We start from the raw sequence: 19607 nt of genomic DNA, 5'->3' as shown, positions 1-19607 counted from the left end.
CTTAGGGTCAATTCTCCTTAGGAACTCCACCTTTTATCTGCCCAAAAGGAAACCTTTTCTCAGTTCTCTCAAAAAGAGATTTCTAATGAAGTGATTGCTGGCATAGACATTCTTGAAATACATGCTTTAAGCCATGTTCTAGTCGGTGTTCTAAAATGAAATAACAAAGATAGGGGCTGTGTGGAGCTAGTACTGTGTATGTCCTGCCATTCCCTTTTCCGGCTCCAGATTGAAGAAAAAGAACCAAGCAGATTTAAGTACTTTGTTACGTTTGTTTTTGCTGTCTCCTGACAGGGGAGCCCAAAGAAGTGTGAAGCTGAAGAGGCAGAGCCACCAGCTGCCACACAGCCCCAAACCTCAGAGACACAGACCTCTCATCTACCAGAATCAGAAGGGATTCATCATACTGTGTAAGTGATATATCTTTACTGGGGTATAACAAGGAACTACAAGTGTGGGGTAGTTCTTTGTTCCCTAGGGTTCTTTGACTAAGCAGTCCTAGTTTCCTTTTAAAACATGAAGGCAGAGCTTTATCTGAACAGACGCTAAACTTCAGTTACTGTGTTGGGAGCTGCCACCAGAACTTTTAAGGTAGTTTGAAAAGTGGTGGTCAATGCATAAGGAAAACACATCTGGGATTATCCAGCCAAGATAGTCAACTCCTTTAAAGAGCAGACAACAGAGGCTTCTTCCACACTCAAGACAGTGTAAGAGAATTGACTCAAAGCATCTTAACTCAGTCTTTAACTTATATTTACCAACTACATCTGAGCCTAGAAACACAGTTTAGTAAAGGATATTGAGGGTCTATAAAGAGAGGCACAGCAGGGTGCTGTTTTTAGCTTGTGCATTTGCCTTGATTGCTACCTGTCATTTTATTAAGCATAGTCTATCCTAATTAGCTCTTACAGCATACAGTACAACAAAATATGAAGTCCCTATCAAGTCAGAAGTTTATTCTTGGGCCACTAAGACCCTTTGATTGATCTTACTGTTTACACAATTAATGTGAGATTTTGAATCTTTATATTAAGTCTTAGAGAAATACTTTTTTTTTTTTTTTTTAAAGACCAGTAAGAGGATCTTAACCCTTGACCTGATGTTATCACTACCACGCTCTCCCAAGTGAGCTAACTGGCCATCCCTACATAGGGATCCAAACCCTTGGCCTTGGTGTAATCAGCACCACACTCTCCAAGTGAGCCACGGGCCGGCCCTAGAGAAATACTTTTATATCAGGTTAAATCTGTAATTGAATAGGTATGTCCTTCATTATTCTGATCTAGGTATTATAAATTAAGAAGCCATTGAACCAAAATTTCTGGCTTCAAAGTCTACTGGGAAATGAAAAAATGAAGCATTACGGGAACTGCTTTGGAGAATGTCTTGTGTAGACAGTGGCTTTATTTATTTTTGGCGGCTGGCTGGTATGGAAATCAGAACCCTTGACCTTGGTGATACAAGGCTGTGCTCTAACCAACTGAACTAACCAGCCAGCCTGTGTCATTTTAACACTAATAGTACCAGTATGATTTTTCCCTATATGTAATAATCTAATTACACTCTTCTGAGAGTTTCCAACTGTTTTAACTCTGATTTTTGGAGGGTGGTGGTGGGTAGGTGACATGATTTATTATCTCATTTCCTTGTTACTTTAATGATAGTTTTGTACTCCTTACTATATAGCTTTTGCCTTGGGATATATTCTTGCTATTGTCCATTCTAATGTTCTTGCCTCTGCTGCCATCTTGTGGCCATTACATTTTTGGTTTGGAAGCCAAAAGTACACTACTTCCTTTGAAGTTTTTGTTTTTCCCTATTGGAATGGGTACATTATCCTTTGGAAAGGGGTTTTTCTTCTAGGATCATAAAGTGAAAACTCAGCGGATTCTGGAAGGTGTTCAGGATTCCCCAGCTACACCATCGATGAGGAAATGGGGTGACATCTTCCCTTCCATATCCTTCAACCAGACAAAATATCTGCCCTCCCCTACCCCCATTCCACAGAGGACATCATACCCTTTGTATAACGGCAGTTTGGAAGTGGGTATTGACAACCTGCTACTAATTGGGTCTGAGGAACTGCCTCCGATGTACCTTGAGAAGCAAGCAATTTTTTGAAAAGATCCTTGCTAGCCTTAAAATTCTTTGGGTCTTCTGAGATCCTAGCAACCAAAAGACATTTTATGTTGTTTTGAAGCACCTTATTTCTGGAGTTTCCCATGCAAGTCCAGGGCAAACGAAGCTTGGATTCATATACGGAATTTTCTCCCCAGGTATAAAGGTGGCTTTGATCTTTATTTTATGACTGAGATAATCTAGTCACATTGATTCTGACAAGATGATAGGCAAGTGGCACCTTGGGCAAATACTGAGATTGTCCATTGTTGCCTAGGCAAGCTTCAGTCGAACATTCTATAGATTAGAAGTCCAGACTGCACTCAGAAATAGCTCACACATATCCCTCTTACCTGCTTTCCTTCTACCTCCCTTCCAGATGGTCTCTTCCACAGCCTAACAAAAAGATATGCCCGAAGACCTAAACCCATAGGCAATTCTGGCATAGGACTGGGTAAATGAATCTTTGAGAAGTTTGCCTACATTTCTGGAGGCCTACTACAACTAATCCACAGCACTTTTCCTGGTCTCCTACCCCTCTAGAGTTCTAGTGTTCACCCTGGCAGACCTCCAGAGCCCCGGCCAATTATAAAAGTGGGATCAGCAGTGATAAATGGCAAAGACCATTTGTGGCCTAACCTTGGTTTTCCTGTCTGTCTCAACAAGAAGTCACATGACTTTAAAAAACAGAGCAGTAAAGTGTTTAAAAAAAAAAAAAGAAAGAAAGGAAAAGATTAGACTTTACCTCAAGGACCTCTCACCACTTGGAAGAGATTGTCTAACTTTTTTGTTGTGCTTGGTTAAATCCATTTTGATTCTGATTGTTGCCTGAGGAATTCTAAATTTATGAGGTAAGGTGTCTTTTTCATTGTTTGGAGCAGGAATTTGTGGGCTCTCAGTCCTATTTCATTTGAGCCTTTTCTCAAAATCCTATTTCCTGCCTGCTATGGATATAACACAAATGTTCTCATACAGGAGAAAATAATGGTACTCTCCTTTTATATTTAAAAAAAAGAGGGAGAAAAAAGAAGGGGGGGAGTTGTTTATGTGTGCAGCTGTATCATTCAACTGTAGTTAATTCAAACCTTAATTTTTCTAAATACAATCTCCCAGTGTAAACAGATCTAACAAGCAATAGCAACTTTAGGCCGTTGGTACCATGCATGTTTGTTCTTTTGCCTATGCAGGAGAAAGGAAATGGTTCTTTAAACCAATATGACAGTGTAATTGATATTCCCCAGGGGACCTACAATGCCAATATCCCAAATGATGCATAATTTTAAAAAGCAGAATTTATTGTCATCAATAGAGTTTGTTTGCTCACTGAGAAATTGGTATCTAAGGACATACCCCCCAACCCCTCCAAATCATACTCGGTTCTCTTGGAACTAGTATGCTCCTGAGGGTATTGAGTCCCACTATTTCTTATTAAATTTTCACATCAGTTCCTCAGCTCCTCATGAATTTTTTGTAATAACTAAAATTCAAACATATATGCCTGTAGGAATTTTCCTTTTCCATTAGCTTCTCTGAATCTCATTCATACTCACATGTGAATTGCAATGTGATGTTATTAGCCTCCAAGTAGTTCTAGCCTTTTTTTCTGTACTACATATGCTTTGTGTGCTGTTTAATTATGGATAGATATCCCCACCCCCTACTCCCCGTGCAATTTCATGGATTTTGCAAAGATTTCAGGAACATTTGTGCAAGAATTTAAGGGTGAAGGGAGATTCCCTTTTGTCTAAAAGGGATTTGATAGAAAAGCTGTGTGGGGCTCTGACACATAACTAACAAGGCTTTAGGACTGGTCCTGCAAGTAGATAGAGTCCACTTTGGGGACAATTTCAAGGATTCCTCACTATCTGAAAATAAAGTCTTGGGAATTCTTGGATCCAACAGAATTGATAATAGAGAACTAGGAAGCAAAACTTGTGTCAGGAAAGCCAAGGAGAACTTGGTAAAATTCTTATTATTAAAAAAGAAGATAGAATTTCCAATAACAGAAAATTCTACCTCCAAATAAGCTACTTCTATAGAGGCATGTTAGCAGCTGAAAATATTTTAGGACAGTGGGTGGACAGGGAACATTTATTTGATAATGTTTGAAGGTAACATTTTCTGTGAGGTAATATTCTCTGTGGGAATTCTATCCAAAAAAAATTTTCAAGAAAATTTTTAGGTTAGTAAGCATTTAGTAAGTATCCACTTGGTACCCACAATGACACCCTAGTTTGGAAATGTTTATGGAACATTTCTTTGTGTTAGGCCCTAGGGTAGAGGTCAAAGGATGCAGTCCCTACCCTTGAGGAACTCAGCAGGGTGGAGGTGGGAGGCAAGTAAAGTAGCCGTTATTATGCAGAGTGATGGGGCATTGCTGAGAACCTGTCATGCCAATCACTGAATGGCTTTGCATCAGAGAAAGAGCAGTCTACTCTGAGCGAACTCAAAAAAACTCCAGAGATGGCGTCAAATGAGATAATGGCCTGTTAAGTGTGCATATGCTTTGTATGTAGCTTGGGGTGTCATCCAAGTGAGACTCTTAGGAGCTAACACTTATTGTAATTTTCCAAGAGATAGGTATTGTTACTGTCCCCACTTTACAGATTAGGAAACAGAGAGGATCGAGAACTTGCCTAGTATAACACAGCTTGTAAGAGGGTGGGGCTGGGGCCAGAATTGAGCCCTTGCCAGTCTGACTCCAGAGTCTTCACTTTTATTCTGATCAGACAGGGACCACTATGTGAAAGGGAATTTTTAAAGTAATGTATAACCAGCGTCCAGGGTTTGATCCCTGTACCGGCCAGCCACCAAAAAAAAAAAGTAATGTATAAAGATGACCACTGTAGCATGCAGTTAGCCTGTAAGTTTAAGATTTTAAGTAGCAGGTGCTGGCCAGTTAGCTCAGTTGGTTAAGTGCAGTGTTAGAACACCATTAAGGTCAAGGGTTCAGGTCCCTGGACTGGCCCGCAGCCAAACAAAAAAAGAGAAAGGTCCTAAGCAGCAGGAAGAAAATGTCACTCTTGGCTAAGAGCTCTGGTGTTACAAATGAGATACTGAGCATTTGCGTTCTCAGAAGCTTGTTTTAGCTGGGATACAAAAGGAGCACCTTTGCAACAAATAAGCATTTTGAGTGTCTACTGAGCTTTTTTGAGTCGTTAGAGTCTGTTTCCCACTTCCCGTTTGGTGTGGTGAAGATGCCCATGACTACGTTTTCCACTTAGTTCCCAGTGGCTTTCTGCCCAACTGTCTTCTTCTCCTCCCCACCCCCAACCCCCATAACACTCACTTCAGTGTCTTGGCTTCTTCAGAGCCCTCACCTTGGAGCCCTTGCTCCAAGAAGTGGCCTTCGAGCTTCAGCTACCCAAGGTCCTCTTGCCCTGTTTATTATTTTCCTTGCTGGCTCCAGTGGACCCTGGGGCAGGGTGACCTTATTAAAGACTCTATGAAACAAAGTTGTCTGTCATCTATTCAGAGATACCCTACCACCCCCTTTACTGGTAATTCAAAAAAACTCTTCGCTGCTTATCCACCTGCCTCCACCATCCCTGGGAAAAGGACAGATTGAAGTCATAGCGAGGGATGAGCAGCCAGTTACTGTAGTGATTGGATAGTGACAGTTCCCATCCCACCTCCCCACCTTGACCATGACTGGCTGCTGTAGTTTCAGTGTTCCATACCTAACTTCCTGGGTAGAGGGTGGGGGGGAACATAAAAATAAAAATAAATTGCTCGTTCCTCTCCATCCTGCAGGAGAGTGGAGGCTTTGTTATTTTCTTTCTTTAATCATTCAACTTTGTCTTTGTCTTTAATCATTTTTCACTCCAACTCTGCTGTTTTCCTTCCTTTATTCTCTGGAATCTTCCAATCAAGCAGCTGTAACTTTGTGTGTCCTCTCCGCCCAGCCCCCTCCCCGCCCCCTGGGAAGACCAGGAGAGAGCACCCTGGCCCTGTGGGGTTAGGCCTCAGTAGCTGTTGTAACCTGAGAAAAGACGGCCGGCCTCTGGAGCCAGCAGTTCTCCGTGTGGCCTGCCGGAGGCTGAGACGCGCTCTCACTGAGCTCCCTCCCGCCTCTCTCCCCTCCCCTGCTGCAGCAGGGCCCTCCCCCATCCGCACACACGGGCTGCTGGGTAAGTGGCAAGATGGCTCCCCTGCATGTCTCCGGCTGATCGCTGCCGCTCCGCCAGTACAATAGAGCCAGCCACTACCAGCAGCCTGGCCCTCTTCCTCCTCCTTCTCCGGAGAGACCAGTCGAGCCGAACTCGGGGTTTGCCGTGAGGACTTAACGCTTATCTCTTAAAAGCCAGATCTATTTTAGCTTCCGCACCACCACCACCTCCCCTTCCATTTACCATTTTTTGTATCCCCAGTTGCTGCATCTTGATTTTCTCTCTCTGGATCGGGTGGCTGGGGAGGAGGTGTTGGGATCTTGGGACCAGAAAGGTGGTGTTTTTAAAATTCTTTTAGGATTTTTTTTGTTTGGTTTTTGTTATTTCTTCCATTCCAGAAAGGGATAAACAGCACTTCCAGGGGGAGAAAAAAAAATCATGTTATCAGAAAGCAAAGAAGGGTGAGAGCTTCACGTTTCCGTGTATCTCTTTTCCACACCGCTCTAGCTCACCTCATCTTCCTTCTCTTCCCTGTGGCTTTTATTTCGTCTTTCGTTTTGGTTTGTTTTCAGTCATTCCGCTTTCCCCCTTTGTCTTTCCTGCCCGATATTTAATTGGCCCCACTTGCCCTCTCTATGTGGGAAGTAGGTATTTTTTTATATATATGTAAGCTTTTTCTCTACATTTAAGCAGTTTAGTCGCGTGTTTCTGTGGGGGCCTGTTAGCTGGGGCACAGTTCCGATTTCCCCTCCCCCCAACCCGTGCATCCCTCCCTGACTGCTCTAGGGAGACTGTTCTGACCTCTGAGTGTCAGTCAGCCTGTTGGGAATGCTGAATTTTCTGGTTGTGGTTATTGGCCTGGGGAGGCTTGGTTTCCCCTCTCCTGAGACTTAGGCCCCTGATAATCCTGATTTGATTTTTTTGCCCAGTATTTGGGTGGGAGAGGAAATGAGACTAGAGATAGAAGTTAGGGATGAAGACAGAAAACAAAGGTAGGAAGATAGTTTACCTCAAGTGAGTCTCTGGGATTCTTTGCCTAAATTGGGGGCTAATTTTGTGATTAAGATTGGGGGAGTGGGTTGTGTTTGTGGGGAGAGCTGCATGGTGTGGGGTAGGGTGTGTCCTGACTGGGAGGCCTGCTCTCTTTATCTCTTGGAAGTTGGAAAGAGGGAGTGGGAGAAGCTGGGTGAAAGCCGAATGTAAGAACAGTTCCTACACCTCTGAGCAGGTAAAAGTGGCCTAGTTCTTCTCCAAGGTTTCATACTCTCCAGCAGTTTTAGTTTTTCCTTTTGGATAAGAGATGGTCCTTGTTGAAGCTTGAACCCTCACTAGCCCTACTTTCTCCCTGCAGCGCCCCCCACCACCATTTTCTCCGTTCCTGGTGTCTCCAGATCCTGTGGGTCAGCAGCCTTTTATTTATTAAGCAGTTGATTAAACTCAAGGGTGGGATCATTTGCCACAGCCATGGCTGTTCTTTCTTGTCTTTTTAAGGAATCAGGCTTCCCTTAGTTTCTTGTGCAATTTTGCTAGATAAAGGTGCCTCCAGCCAGGGGAGGCCATGGGTTATGGGCAAATCACAGTCAATTTTGAGGGACTGTTCTCAGAGGGGAGGGTGTTTCCCCTTTTCATATGAGTAATCTGGTGAATTACTACCTAAGAACAATTGGATTCCTAACCTCACACATAACAGCTTTATCCCATTTGGGCAGTGGGTGGATGTGGTTACTGTGATCTATGCTCTTTCCCCAAGGAAAACACTTCCCATGGGGGTAAGGTCTCTAGTCAGATCTGGAAAGCAGCCCTTCCAATCCCACTCAAGTGATGAAGCATGGGGATTTCCTGGCCAAAAGCTAACATCTGGCTCTTTCTTCCCCTTGGTTCTTTCATACCCTTCCCTCCCATCCTCTCCCTATCCTGTCAGTGAGGAGAAGGAGGAAGTGACCATGGACACAAGTGAAAACAGACCTGAAAATGAGGTTCCAGAGCCTCCTTTGCCTATTGCAGACCAAGTCAGCAATGACGACCGCCCGGAGGGCACTGCTGAAGATGAGGAGAAGAAAGAGGTAAATATGCAAGCCACCTATTGGGGTGGGTGGGCAGGAGTGGACCTAGGGGAAAGAGTAGACTGCTCTGGTGATCCCTCTTTACACAGTGGGATAACTTAAGGAAGGGATGAGGCAGGGACTTGGATCAGGATAGGGCCAAGGGAGAATTCGCTGGTTTAGCAAGGGAGACCCCCTTGTGATGGGGACAGGGCTCATTCGTTCTCCTTTCCCTGTTGGGGAAATAGTGCAGTCCAGACTCCTAGAAGTTTATAACTAACTGGAAAGCTCGTTGATAGCCCTTTACTGAGGACCCAGGCTTAGCTTTTCCTGCTGTCTTCTCCAGCTTCCCCCCTTGGTAACTCCTTTAGCTTTCCCTCCTTTTTAGAAGGCTAATGGAAGCTCAGCGCCATCTAGTGGACTTTGGGTGGTTCTCACCTGACCAGGCATGCTGAAGAATTTTTTGTTCCTCATCTGCCCCCCAGTGGTCTCAGTACAGAGTTGTAGCTGTTTAGAAGCCAGCACTTGGGGTGATCCAGAAGACCCCTTCTTCATATTTGTGACCCCTCTACCTCCTTTTTTGGCAAATATATTATATTACCTGTGTCCTGCACCCAATTCAGGGGGCTCCCCCCATCAGAGCCAGCGAAGTCTTCTTGGCTCTTAAAGTAATAGGTAAAAGAATTAGCTGGGTTCGGGAGTGGGGTAACATGGTGGGAGGGACTGTTGTGTGTGTAGCCTTTCTCTGGTGTGTGTTGCGGGGGCGGGGGCCGGTGAAAGTGATTTGATGTGCAGAATATTATTTATTACAAGGTCCTTCTTCCCCGTAAAACTTTGTCCAAGTACCTCATGTACGGTAATCCGCCCGTAAAATATAACCCTGCCCAACTGGCCAATCGCTGATGCCGCCTCTTCCTCTGGACCCACCCGCTGCTACTGAGCTGCCCAATCAGAGCCGAGTCTGCTGTCCAGGTGTCTTGGCCAGAGGGGGTCATGTATACGGGCTCCTGTGATGGGCCCCCCTTTGCCTCCCTGTCTTGCTTACATCAGGGGGCCAAGAAGAGCACTGTTCTGGAGAGACTTGTATTGAGAAAACAAAAAGCATTTGGAAAGGGGTGGACTTGCATCATCTCCCTACTTGGGACACCCCAAGAAGAGCTTGTGCCAGTGCTGGGGCGCCTGCCCACATGCCCTTACCCTTTTGAGGACTGTGGGTTGCCTTGTTTGCTACAGACTGTTGGGATCCCCATCTAGGGCACCAAGACCTCCTAAAGAGTCTATGTTTGTGATTACAATGCCATGCTGTTAAATACCGAGTGGAGCCCTCGGCTTACACCGTGACAACTAGGAGCCCTGCAGAGGAGTCTAGGGTCTGTGCCCCAGGGATTTAATGCTGATGACAGCCCAGCCCATGTATCACCACTTGCTCATCAGATGGACTTTCCTTTGGTCCCTGTTGTCCATGGTGAAGGGCAGCATTTGGTTGCTCCAACTTCTCCTCCATTTCTGGAGGCAGGGGCTCATTCATCCACCTGACTGGAACCACGGTCTCAGCTGGAGTCCCTGAGGAGATGCCACCCACAATTCTCAGAAGAAAGTATTCTGACCTTGCTGCTGAATGTGTGCCAGGTCCTGGGGGATATTCACCTACTCCCCAGGCTACCGTCATCAGAGGCTCCATGATCCCACTTGGTGAGAGGACCCCCTTCCCAGTTACAGGCAGAGGAGAAAGGGACTCTGGAGTCATCACCTGGATTCCAAATATTGGGTGGTGGTATTGCTGCAGCTTGCCACTGGTGGACATAGGTCCTGCCTGCCTGTCACAATAAAAGGCAAGGACCATTTCTGCTACTCACGGGTCATCTCTTCAGGGACTGCAAGATGATGCCCCTGCAGGGCCAGGACTGATGTCTCTGCCCCTTTTTCCCCCTCTACCCCTCGCTGAGCTTGGCCACCACCAGTGAACTGTCTTGACATCATGGAAACTGGGCAGCGTCCCCCCACACGTTTCCCTCCCGCCCCCCCTGCGCCCCTGGGAGGACTCTGGCAGTGCCGTGCTGACTACCACGCCGTGCGCCCACCTTTTTTGCCAACCCAACCCCCCACCAATTGCACAGCGCCTAGCAGGGAGGGCTCATTCTGATTGGACCGGCGGTTGACTAGATACAGTACACAGTGAGGTGCGATTGGCTGAACTGAAGATCCCAGGTGTGAGATGGTACCTGGAACATTTGTCATATTCCTAGTTTATTTTCTTCTTTATTTTCTTCTTCTTTTTTTAATCTTTTATTTAAATTTTTTTCTTTATCTTTATTTTTCTGGTTTCTTTATTGGATTTTTATTTATTTGGTTCATGTTTTTCCTGTTTTAATTAAGACTTTTTTTTTTCTCACTAACTTACCCATCAAGAGCGGCCCAGCTAGGGTTCAGGCTGGCTCTTAACGGAGACCAAGGAGATTTGGTTAGATGACACAGATGGGGCTGGGGGTGGATGGGAAAAAGGGATTTCATCAAAAGGGTCCTGCCCTACCGTTTAGAAGCATGGTAGGGTGGTCTTAGTTTTTCCAGAAATAAGCACCTAAATCTAAAAATACTTTACTTCCCTTTTCCCTCTTTTCCTCTTTTTTGCTTTGTCCATAGTGTTTCTCCCACTTAGTATTTGGGGCAGAAAATTGCCCCAAAGCTATCTCCTGGTCCTTGGCAGGGCCTCTAAGGCATAAGCCCTGTTTGGAGAGGAAACCTTAAGGCTCTTCTGGAGCTGGTGATTGGAAAGTCTGGGAATCTTTCTGGGGACAGCCTGTCCTTCATAAAAACCTTCCTTTACCAAAGACACCTTCAAATTCTTTCTGCTAGCCCTTAGCTCAGGAGCCTCCATCTCCAGTGGGTCTGGTGCTGCCCTTTTCCACAGTGTGGTGGGGGTCTGGACAGTCATGACAGTCTACTGTCCAAGTGTCTCAAAGCCATTGTCAGTAGACTTCAGGCTGGTCAGTGATGAAAGGAGGAGGGTTGCCTTGTTGAAGTTGCAATCCCAAAGTTGATTTTCCTTGTTTCCTCGTGTTTTCCTCGAGTTAGTAAGGAAGGACCTGGGAGGATTAGATAACCCACTTCTGGGTACAGCTTGTTGGGCTTGGTGTCCTCGTGACCCATAGAGACAGTGGAAGAGGGCATGACCAACATCTTTAAAGGGCTGAGAGGCTACTGAATTCCTCTTCCAGCTTATTTCTGGTTAAGCTAATACAAAAGTGTGGTATGGACTAGATGACTTTTCCCTGCTGTGATGTTTAGTTTTATTTTTTTCTCTAACTTGCATTGATTCTGCTTCGTTTTTGCCGTTTGCCGCTTCTGTTTTGGTCTCTGTCTGTCTCTGTGTCTCTCTCTCTCTCTGTGTCTTTGAAGCCTATGCTAAGACTGCCCCGTCTAACCTCCTTCCCCCCTCTCTGTGGGGTGTCTCTCTTTCTCTTTTTTTCCCCTTTCTTCTCTATACAGAGTTCGCTGCCCAAATCATTCAAGAGGAAGATCTCCGTTGTCTGTAAGTCTAGCCCTGAATCCCTGATAAAGGTCAGAAATACCATGAAATCAGCGTTTATAGAGAAATATATTTCCATTTCCTCAGCGATATTCTTGTTTCACCCCCTCCTGTCCTGCTTCCTCCTGCCTCACCCCCTCCATCTGGCAAATCTGCATTTTCTTGGCATATGTAGGGTCTTATTTTGAAATTGAAAACTTTAGACAACCCTTTCATATTTCCCCAGTCTCATTTTAATGAGATACACTGTGAGGTATCTTAGACCATTTCCCAACTAGTCTTAGGGACATTTATTCTTTCAAGTATCTGAACCCTCAGAACCAGCAGTGAGTTTGAGGGACTCCCATATAATAATGCTTACTAATTTGTACTTTATTCTAAGAAAGCTTCCAAGGTGCCCCACACCTCCAACAGTAACATTTTTAACATTTTCCCAATGAGGAGCTCATCATTACAAAATCGTAATAAATGTTTATAACTTAAAATATCAATCTGCAGTGTGAAAGTCAACTTAAAGGATGACCAGATCACATTATGATCTTAAATTAATTTTTCTTAGATTTTAGTATCACATAGTCTTGTTTCTTCTGTATTCCCATGTCCTTCTCAGTCTTTCTTCCCCACACTAGGTTAGATATTTCTACCTACCACTGAAAGTTTAAACTACTCACCAAACTAGTTATCTCTCCGTTGTTGCTTTTAGAGATCAGTAGTTTCCATCTGTCAGGAGGAGAGACTCCAGCCCTTTTGTTATTCATTCTGAAGCAATGTTTTCTCCAGTCCCCAAAAATGATTTTCTTAAGTTAACCTTTTGCTAAAACTGCAGCCAAAGGCAACCTGTGGGTGTTATGGTGTGAACCAGCAGAGGGCCTGAGACTATCTAACTGTTGGGTCCTATTTCTTGGGGACAGCAGCTACCAAGGGGGTGCCAGCTGGAAACAGTGACACAGAGGGGGGCCAGCCTGGTCGGAAACGACGTTGGGGAGCCAGCACAGCCACCACACAGAAGAAACCCTCCATCAGTATCACCACTGAATCACTCAAGGTGAGGTGGGAGGAGCCAGGGAAGGGAGGATGAGGCACATTAAGGTGGGAGTAGACATGGGCCCAGTGTAACGGGGTGGGGGGTATATCTGTGTCCCAGAGCCTCATCCCCGACATCAAACCCCTGGCGGGGCAGGAGGCTGTTGTGGATCTTCATGCTGATGACTCCCGCATCTCTGAGGATGAGACAGAGCGTAATGGCGACGATGGGACCCATGACAAGGGGCTGAAAATATGCCGGACAGTCACTCAGGTAAGGCTCCTGCATCCCAGCATCGGGAGGAGGGGGCAGTTGATTCAGAGTTGTAAACCATGGAGCTAAGATAAAGTCCTAGAAGGGATCTCTCTCACCTGTGCATAGGATTGGGTTAATTGGCACTTTCAGATGTCAGACTACCAATAGCTGGCTGCCTGTTGTAAATAAAGTTTTATTGGAACACAGACACACCAGTTCATTTATATATTATAGTTGACCTTTGAACTACATAGGTCTCTGCTTATATGTGAATTTTTTTCAATAAACACATTTTCTTTATGATTTTCTTAATGTTTTGTTTTCTCTAGCTTTATTATAATAATACAGTCTATAATACATATAATATACAAAATATGTGTTAATCCACTGTTTATGTTATCAGTAAGGCTTCCAGTCAACAGTAGGCTATTAGTAGTTAGGTGTTTGCAGAGTCAAAAGTTGTATGTGCACTTTCAACTGCACAGGGGGTCAGTGTTCCTAACTCCTACATTGTTCAAGGGTCAACTCTACTCTTGCCTCTGGCTGCTCACACATTACACCACCAGAGATAAGTAGTTGTAACAGAGACTGTATGGCTCAATATCCTAAAATATTTACTATCTTGCACTATATACAGAAAAAATTTGCCAACTCCTGCCATAGTTTTCCTTGAAGCAAAGTTGAGCCGCTAACAATCCCAGGATCTGGTGAAGCTGAACTGAATTGGGAAATCTCCCCCCTCATGAAAAGAACATTCTGGGTTGACTCTACCATTCTCTCTCACCAGGGAACCAGAAGCTAAAAAAAAAAAAAAAAAAAATGCCAATTTGGTGTTTAACAGACCCCCTCTGTTATCTGATACCTTTGTAGGTGGTACCTGCAGAGGGCCAGGAGAATGGGCAGAGGGAAGAAGAGGAAGAAGAGAAGGAGCCTGAAGCAGAACCCCCTGCTCCACCCCAGGTGTCAGTAGAGGTGGCCTTGCCCCCACCTGTGGAGCACGAAGTAAAGAAAGGTGGGTGACGAAAGGTGGTGTGAGCGAAACGTAATGCAGCTCCCTGAATCCCCAGAGCTCTTCATTTGGACGTCTTAAGACATTCAGTGTTTTCCACTTTGTATTACAGTATTTTTCTGTATCTGACATCTCCTAGATGTTAAGCTATTTGAGGCCTGGGTTTGAATCTGTTTAATCTTTGAATCTCCGCAGTGAGATTAGCCTAGCACAGTACTTTGCACATAACAGGTGCTCAGCACATTTGGATGGAAGAGTGGCTGCTTGGTAGGGAAAAAAAGGAGAGCCATGAGAATTATTGGAAGTGAAAGAGCCAGCACTGTCCCTACTGAAAACTGCTCTTGTGCTGTCTTTGATAGTGACTTTAGGAGATACCTTAACTCGACGTTCCATTAGCCAGCAGAAGTCTGGAGTTTCTATTACAATTGATGACCCAGTCCGAACTGCCCAGGTGCCCTCCCCGCCCCGGGGCAAGATCAGTAACATCGTCCATATCTCCAACTTGGTAAGTTATTTTTTCCCCATTTCAGACTTGTTGGGCTTGAGCTTTGGACTCATACTCCCTAGGTTCAGCTCCTAGATCTGCCAGTTACTCACTGACCTTGAATAAGCTACCTACCTATTTTCTCATCTGAAGAATGGTGGGAAAGGAAAAACTGTCCCCCTGCCAGGGTTGTTTTGAGGATTTACAGAGTGCCTGGCACATAATGCCTCAGTTCCTGCTACCACTTTTCCCACATTCCTACTACAGGGTTCCTAACCTCTGCCCTCACGCAAACTTTGAAGCTAGACATCTTTGACAGCAGTTTAGGAAATCTTAAGACTCGGTATATGGGTGTTCTTGTCTTCTTCAAGACCCTGAAATTCCATTTTCATTGGCAGGTTCGTCCCTTCACTTTAGGCCAACTGAAGGAACTGTTAGGGCGTACAGGAACCTTAGTGGAAGAGGCCTTCTGGATTGACAAGATCAAATCTCATTGCTTTGTAACGGTGAGGGGAAGAAGCTGATTCTGTAGGTTGTGGCATATGTTTCCTTTTGTGACTGATGTGGGCAGGTTGTGTCCTCCTGTGTGAGACTAGGGCAAGTGGGAAGGCCGAAGAAACACTGTGACCCTCTGCCTTCTCCCTTCCTCCACCAGTACTCCACAGTAGAGGAAGCCGTTGCCACCCGCACAGCTCTGCATGGGGTCAAATGGCCCCAGTCCAATCCCAAATTCCTTTGTGCTGATTATGCTGAGCAAGATGAGGTAAGAAACCTAGGGAAAGGAAGGAGGGGAGGAACAGGGGGAGGCCATTATCTGCTAGATTCAAGCTGAGATCCTGGCCAAACCTGCAGTCACAGAGGCTCTGTTCTTCCCTTTTTCTCCTGCCCCCCTTACCTTGGTTCCTTTAGTTGAACCGTGGGGCTTCAGAGTGTCTGTACCCATGGTACCTGGGCACCTTCAGCAGGAGTGATGTCATCTCCATCCTGACTTCTTGTCCTTCCTCTGCCCACAGCTGGATTATCACCGGGGCCTCTTGGTGGACCGTCCCTCTGAAACTAAGACAGAGGATCAGGGGGTTCCTCGGCCCCTACACCCCCCGCCCCCACCCCCAGTCCAGCCACCACAGCACCCCCGGGCAGAGCAGCGGGAGCAGGAACGGGCGGTGCGGGAACAGTGGGCAGAGCGGGAACGGGAAATGGAGCGGCGGGAGCGAACTCGATCGGAGCGTGAATGGGATCGGGACAAAGTTCGAGAAGGGCCCCGTTCCCGATCACGGTCCCGTGACCGCCGCCGCAAGGAACGTGCAAAGTCTAAAGAAAAGAAGAATGAGAAGAAAGGTACTTACGTATGTGGGCACACATACCCACTGGTGGTTGAGAAAGGGACCCAAATGTGATGGGACAGAGGATCATGTGCGTCAAATCTGATTGACTTTCTTCCGCCTCAGAGAAAGCCCAGGAGGAACCACCTGCCAAGCTGCTGGATGACCTTTTCCGGAAAACCAAGGCAGCTCCCTGCATCTATTGGCTCCCACTGACTGACAGCCAGGTGAGTGCTCTCCTTCATGCCCTGCTCAGAGCTGCATCAAGGCTCCAGGTCAGTGCAAGGGGGAGATTCATGACTACAAGAGTGAGTAGGCCAGGTATTAGCTTAGGATCATAAGGGAAGACACTAAGCATCACAGCAAGGCAGTTTTAAGAAACAGTTGATGAGTATGCCATAGAAAAACCAAACCCAAGGGTGTAAAGATGGACACAAAGACAGGACTGAGGTTTGTGGGTGTCTAGGAATCTAGCTGTGCTAATCAAGCTTATTGGAACTTGATTTTAGTTATCTGAGAAATCTGTTTTATAAACTCATCCACTTTTCTGCTTTTTAATTTTGTTACTTAGTGATGGGCCTTATGGGAATTTTAGGCATATGCTGCTCAACTAAAGAGAAAAGAGATTTGTTTACATCTAGGGTGATGGTAGCTAGGGAAATTCCAGAGGCCGGGTATGGATGGTGCTAGCACCTGTTGTGTATATAAAAGTTGAAAGTGGAGAGCAGTGCTCTGAGACAGGAGCTGTGGCTTAGCCGCCCCCCCCCCCCCCCCACACACACTTCCTGCTTAACAGCAAAGCTGACAGTGGCCTCTGAGCTAGGAGTACAGGGTCCAGGCACAGATGGACACAGCGGGACTGATGTGAGCAGGGCTGAGATGCCTACTCTCTGCCTTTTCTGCCTGGCTACAGATCGTTCAGAAGGAGGCTGAACGGGCTGAACGAGCCAAGGAGCGGGAGAAGCGGCGAAAGGAGCAAGAAGAAGAAGAGCAGAAGGAGCGGGAGAAGGAAGCTGAGCGAGAACGGAACCGTCAGTTGGAGCGAGAGAAACGTCGGGAGCACAGCCGGGAGAGGGACAGAGAAAGAGAGAGGGAAAGGGAGCGTGACAGGGGGGACCGAGATCGGGATAGGGAAAGGGACCGGGAACGAGGCAGGGAGAGGGATCGTAGAGACACCAAGCGCCACAGCAGAAGCCGGAGTCGGAGCACACCTGTGCGGGACCGGGGTGGGCGCCGCTAGCGGGGCAAATACTAGGAGAGCTGCAGGTACCAGCCACTCTGCCCCAGGGGGTTAAAGGCCACAGAGGGATAGGTACAATCTCCACCACCCTGGAACCCAAAGGGGTCTTTCACACCTTTTGCCCAGTGCTGAAGTATGGCTGCCACCTGTCCCCACATACCAAATGGAGCAGTGGCCATCCTCCCCCCCACACACCCTCCCTTAACCTATCTCTTGGGACTTAGCCTTCTCCTCTCATTTCCCATTAAGTCTTGAGAGGGAAGAGCTAGGTTAGGGAGGGAGGTGGTTGACCAGAGGCGGGGAACAGCCAGGTGCCCCAAACCTCTTTGATTTTTCCTCCATCCTGCTCACCATCGTCCTTGGGTACTCCACAGCCTCCTCTTGGGAACAGCCGGGGCCAGGACTGGGTCACCTATGAGCTGAATCAGCATCTCCTCCTGAGTCCCAGGGCCCCTGCCGTTCCCAGTCTCTTCTGTCCTGCAGCCCTTGCCTCTTGCCCACCAAGCCCACCGGTTCCACTTTATATCCTACCTTTCCTTTTGTTCAATTTTTATTTTTATTTTTTTTATTATTAAATGATGTGGTCTATGGAAAAAAATAAAATCTGACTTAGTTTTAATTAGTGTGTGAGTGGCTTGCGTTGGGCAGGGCCTGGGTGAGAAACCAAATTAAAGAGGATAGTTGTAGCATGGAGCAGGCATTGCCCTCACTTAGGCTGACTACTGCTTCCTGGAGCAGGGACTTCCCACTGTTCCTGGGCTCTAACCAGCCCGAAGCCACGGGTCTTCCTGACTTCTCGAGGGAAACGGAGCGTCCTGTTTCCGTGGCGGCACTCTGGCAGGGCTAGGAGGATCCGGTTCCCGGTCCTGTGCACTGCATTAGATTAGGCTTTTGGTCACCTGCTCGCCACCTTCGAGGTGCTTCCCACAACTGCCACCAGAGGGCGACAGCCCCTCGTTCTGTTGGCCACATTAAACGAGCTTCCCAATAAAGGCTCCGCTCCCCGTCGCCCTCCCGCCGATGTCGTGCCTGCGTCCCTGAACGAGCTTCCCAAAAACGGCTCTGCTCCCCGTCGCCCTCCCGCCGACGTCGTGCCTCCGTCCCTGACCCGTTCCCTGGGCCCGGCTCGCGGGCTCCCTGGACTCTTATTCCATCCTTAAGCGCACCTCCCCAGCCGACCCGCTGCCATGCTCTTCACGGGCTCCCAAAATGCCGCCGCTTTGCAGCTGGGGTTCCACACCAGTCCAAAAAGCCGGTGCGGGAACGGGGAGCCGGGTCTCTCCGCAATGGGCTCCTAATCCCCCGCCTCACCGCGCGCTCGCTCTTCGTCTGCTTCGGGGGGCGTGCTGGCCGCTTCGCGCTCCCAGGTGCACCCTCCCGCCAGCTCTTCGGAAACGGCCTGGTGCCGTGGCCTGGACGTCCTCCCGCCGGAGTGCCCTGCCCGCGCTGCGGCCCGGCCCGGGAGGGGCGTCGTATCTGTATGCGCCCAGCAGCCCCGGAGCGCCGAGGGGGCGGGCACGCGGCGCCGCCCCCGCCTCCGCCGCGTGGGCCCGGCTGGCCGAGGAGGGTCGGAGGCTGGGCTCTCCTCTCCCGCGCGGCGCGGAGCCGCCTCGCTCCTCCGCAGGCGGAGCCTCCTTCCCCCGCCCCCTCCGTCTCGCTCCCTTGTTCTCGCCGGGGCCGCTCAGACCTGCAGCGGAGCCGCGGCGCCCGCTCCGATCGACTCGGGGCTGCGCCCCCGGGACCCGGGACCCGGGACCCGGCGACGGGGGCGGGTGGGGGCGCTCCCCGCCGGCCCGGGCCCCTCGGCAGTGCAAGGTAAGCGCGCCTGACCGGAGTCCGGGGTTGGGAATCCGCGGAGGCGCAGCAGGGGACCCGCAGCCTGCGGGTGTCTTCAGAGCGGTGCGCTCTGTGGCCGGGAGCCCACTGCCGGATCCCTTCTCCCGCGCTCCGCCTCTTTCCCTTCTTCCCTCGCACCTCTCTCCCTCTTTTCCTCTCTCAATTTCTCTTCACCCTTCCTTCTCCCTGCCTGTTTGGCGTCTCTTGCCCCTTCCTCTCTCTCCCTCTTGTCCATCTTTTCCCACCTCCTCTCCCTCTTTGCATTTGTCTTCTATCTTTCTCCCTTCTTTCTCTTTTCCCCTTCCCGCTCTCCTTTCATTCCCCGGTTCCCTCCCTCGCCTCTCCTCTTCCCTTCCCGCTATCCTGTTTCCCACTCCTCTATCCCTTCGTTCTCTCCTCGTCGTCCCACCTCCCTCTCTGGTCCCCAGCTTCCCTCGGCTTCCTTCGTCCCTCAGGAGCAAACGGACTGTCAGGTGTGTGTCTGCCCTGGGGGAGGAGGGGCGGGAGAGACAGCTACCTGAGGTGTCTCTCCCAGGAGGAGTGGGAGGAGAGCAGAGGGAAGGGTCCTCGGTAGCTTCGTTCCCGCAGCCCCTCCCTACCTCTACCCCTCCTGCTGCTCCCTCTCCCAGAATGAAGTTCCTG

At 48.1% G+C, this 19607-nt stretch overlaps 1 protein-coding gene across 6 annotated transcripts in view; it reads left to right on the top strand.

The window, feature by feature from the left end:
• The window catches only part of ACIN1 (apoptotic chromatin condensation inducer 1), a 32211-nt gene extending 14463 nt beyond the window's left edge, over window positions 1-17748 (top strand). For 2 of the 6 annotated variants that reach the window (XM_063089061.1, XM_063089058.1), the window contains 12 exons: window positions 295-410; window positions 8149-8290; window positions 11756-11798; window positions 12707-12840; window positions 12940-13092; window positions 13945-14086; window positions 14443-14588; window positions 14966-15073; window positions 15223-15330; window positions 15581-15905; window positions 16016-16116; window positions 16803-17748. In XM_063089061.1, the coding sequence (XP_062945131.1) occupies window positions 295-410; window positions 8149-8290; window positions 11756-11798; window positions 12707-12840; window positions 12940-13092; window positions 13945-14086; window positions 14443-14588; window positions 14966-15073; window positions 15223-15330; window positions 15581-15905; window positions 16016-16116; window positions 16803-17129 (1845 nt within the window). In that variant the 3' untranslated portion in view covers window positions 17130-17748. Of the gene's footprint in view, window positions 1-294; window positions 411-6264; window positions 6393-6596; window positions 6689-8148; window positions 8291-11755; window positions 11799-12706; window positions 12841-12939; window positions 13093-13944; window positions 14087-14442; window positions 14589-14965; window positions 15074-15222; window positions 15331-15580; window positions 15906-16015; window positions 16117-16802 lie in introns of those variants that run through there. The other 4 variants (XM_063089060.1, XM_063089059.1, XM_063089062.1 and 1 more) reach the window with 4 other exon arrangements.
• The last annotated feature ends 1859 nt before the right edge of the window (window positions 17749-19607 follow it).

Source organism: Cynocephalus volans, chromosome 3 (assembly GCF_027409185.1).
Source record: "Cynocephalus volans isolate mCynVol1 chromosome 3, mCynVol1.pri, whole genome shotgun sequence".
Taxonomy (NCBI): domain Eukaryota; kingdom Metazoa; phylum Chordata; class Mammalia; order Dermoptera; family Cynocephalidae; genus Cynocephalus; species Cynocephalus volans.
The sequence above is the reverse complement of the archived record's forward strand: the minus strand, read 5'-3'. Positions and strand labels throughout refer to the sequence as shown.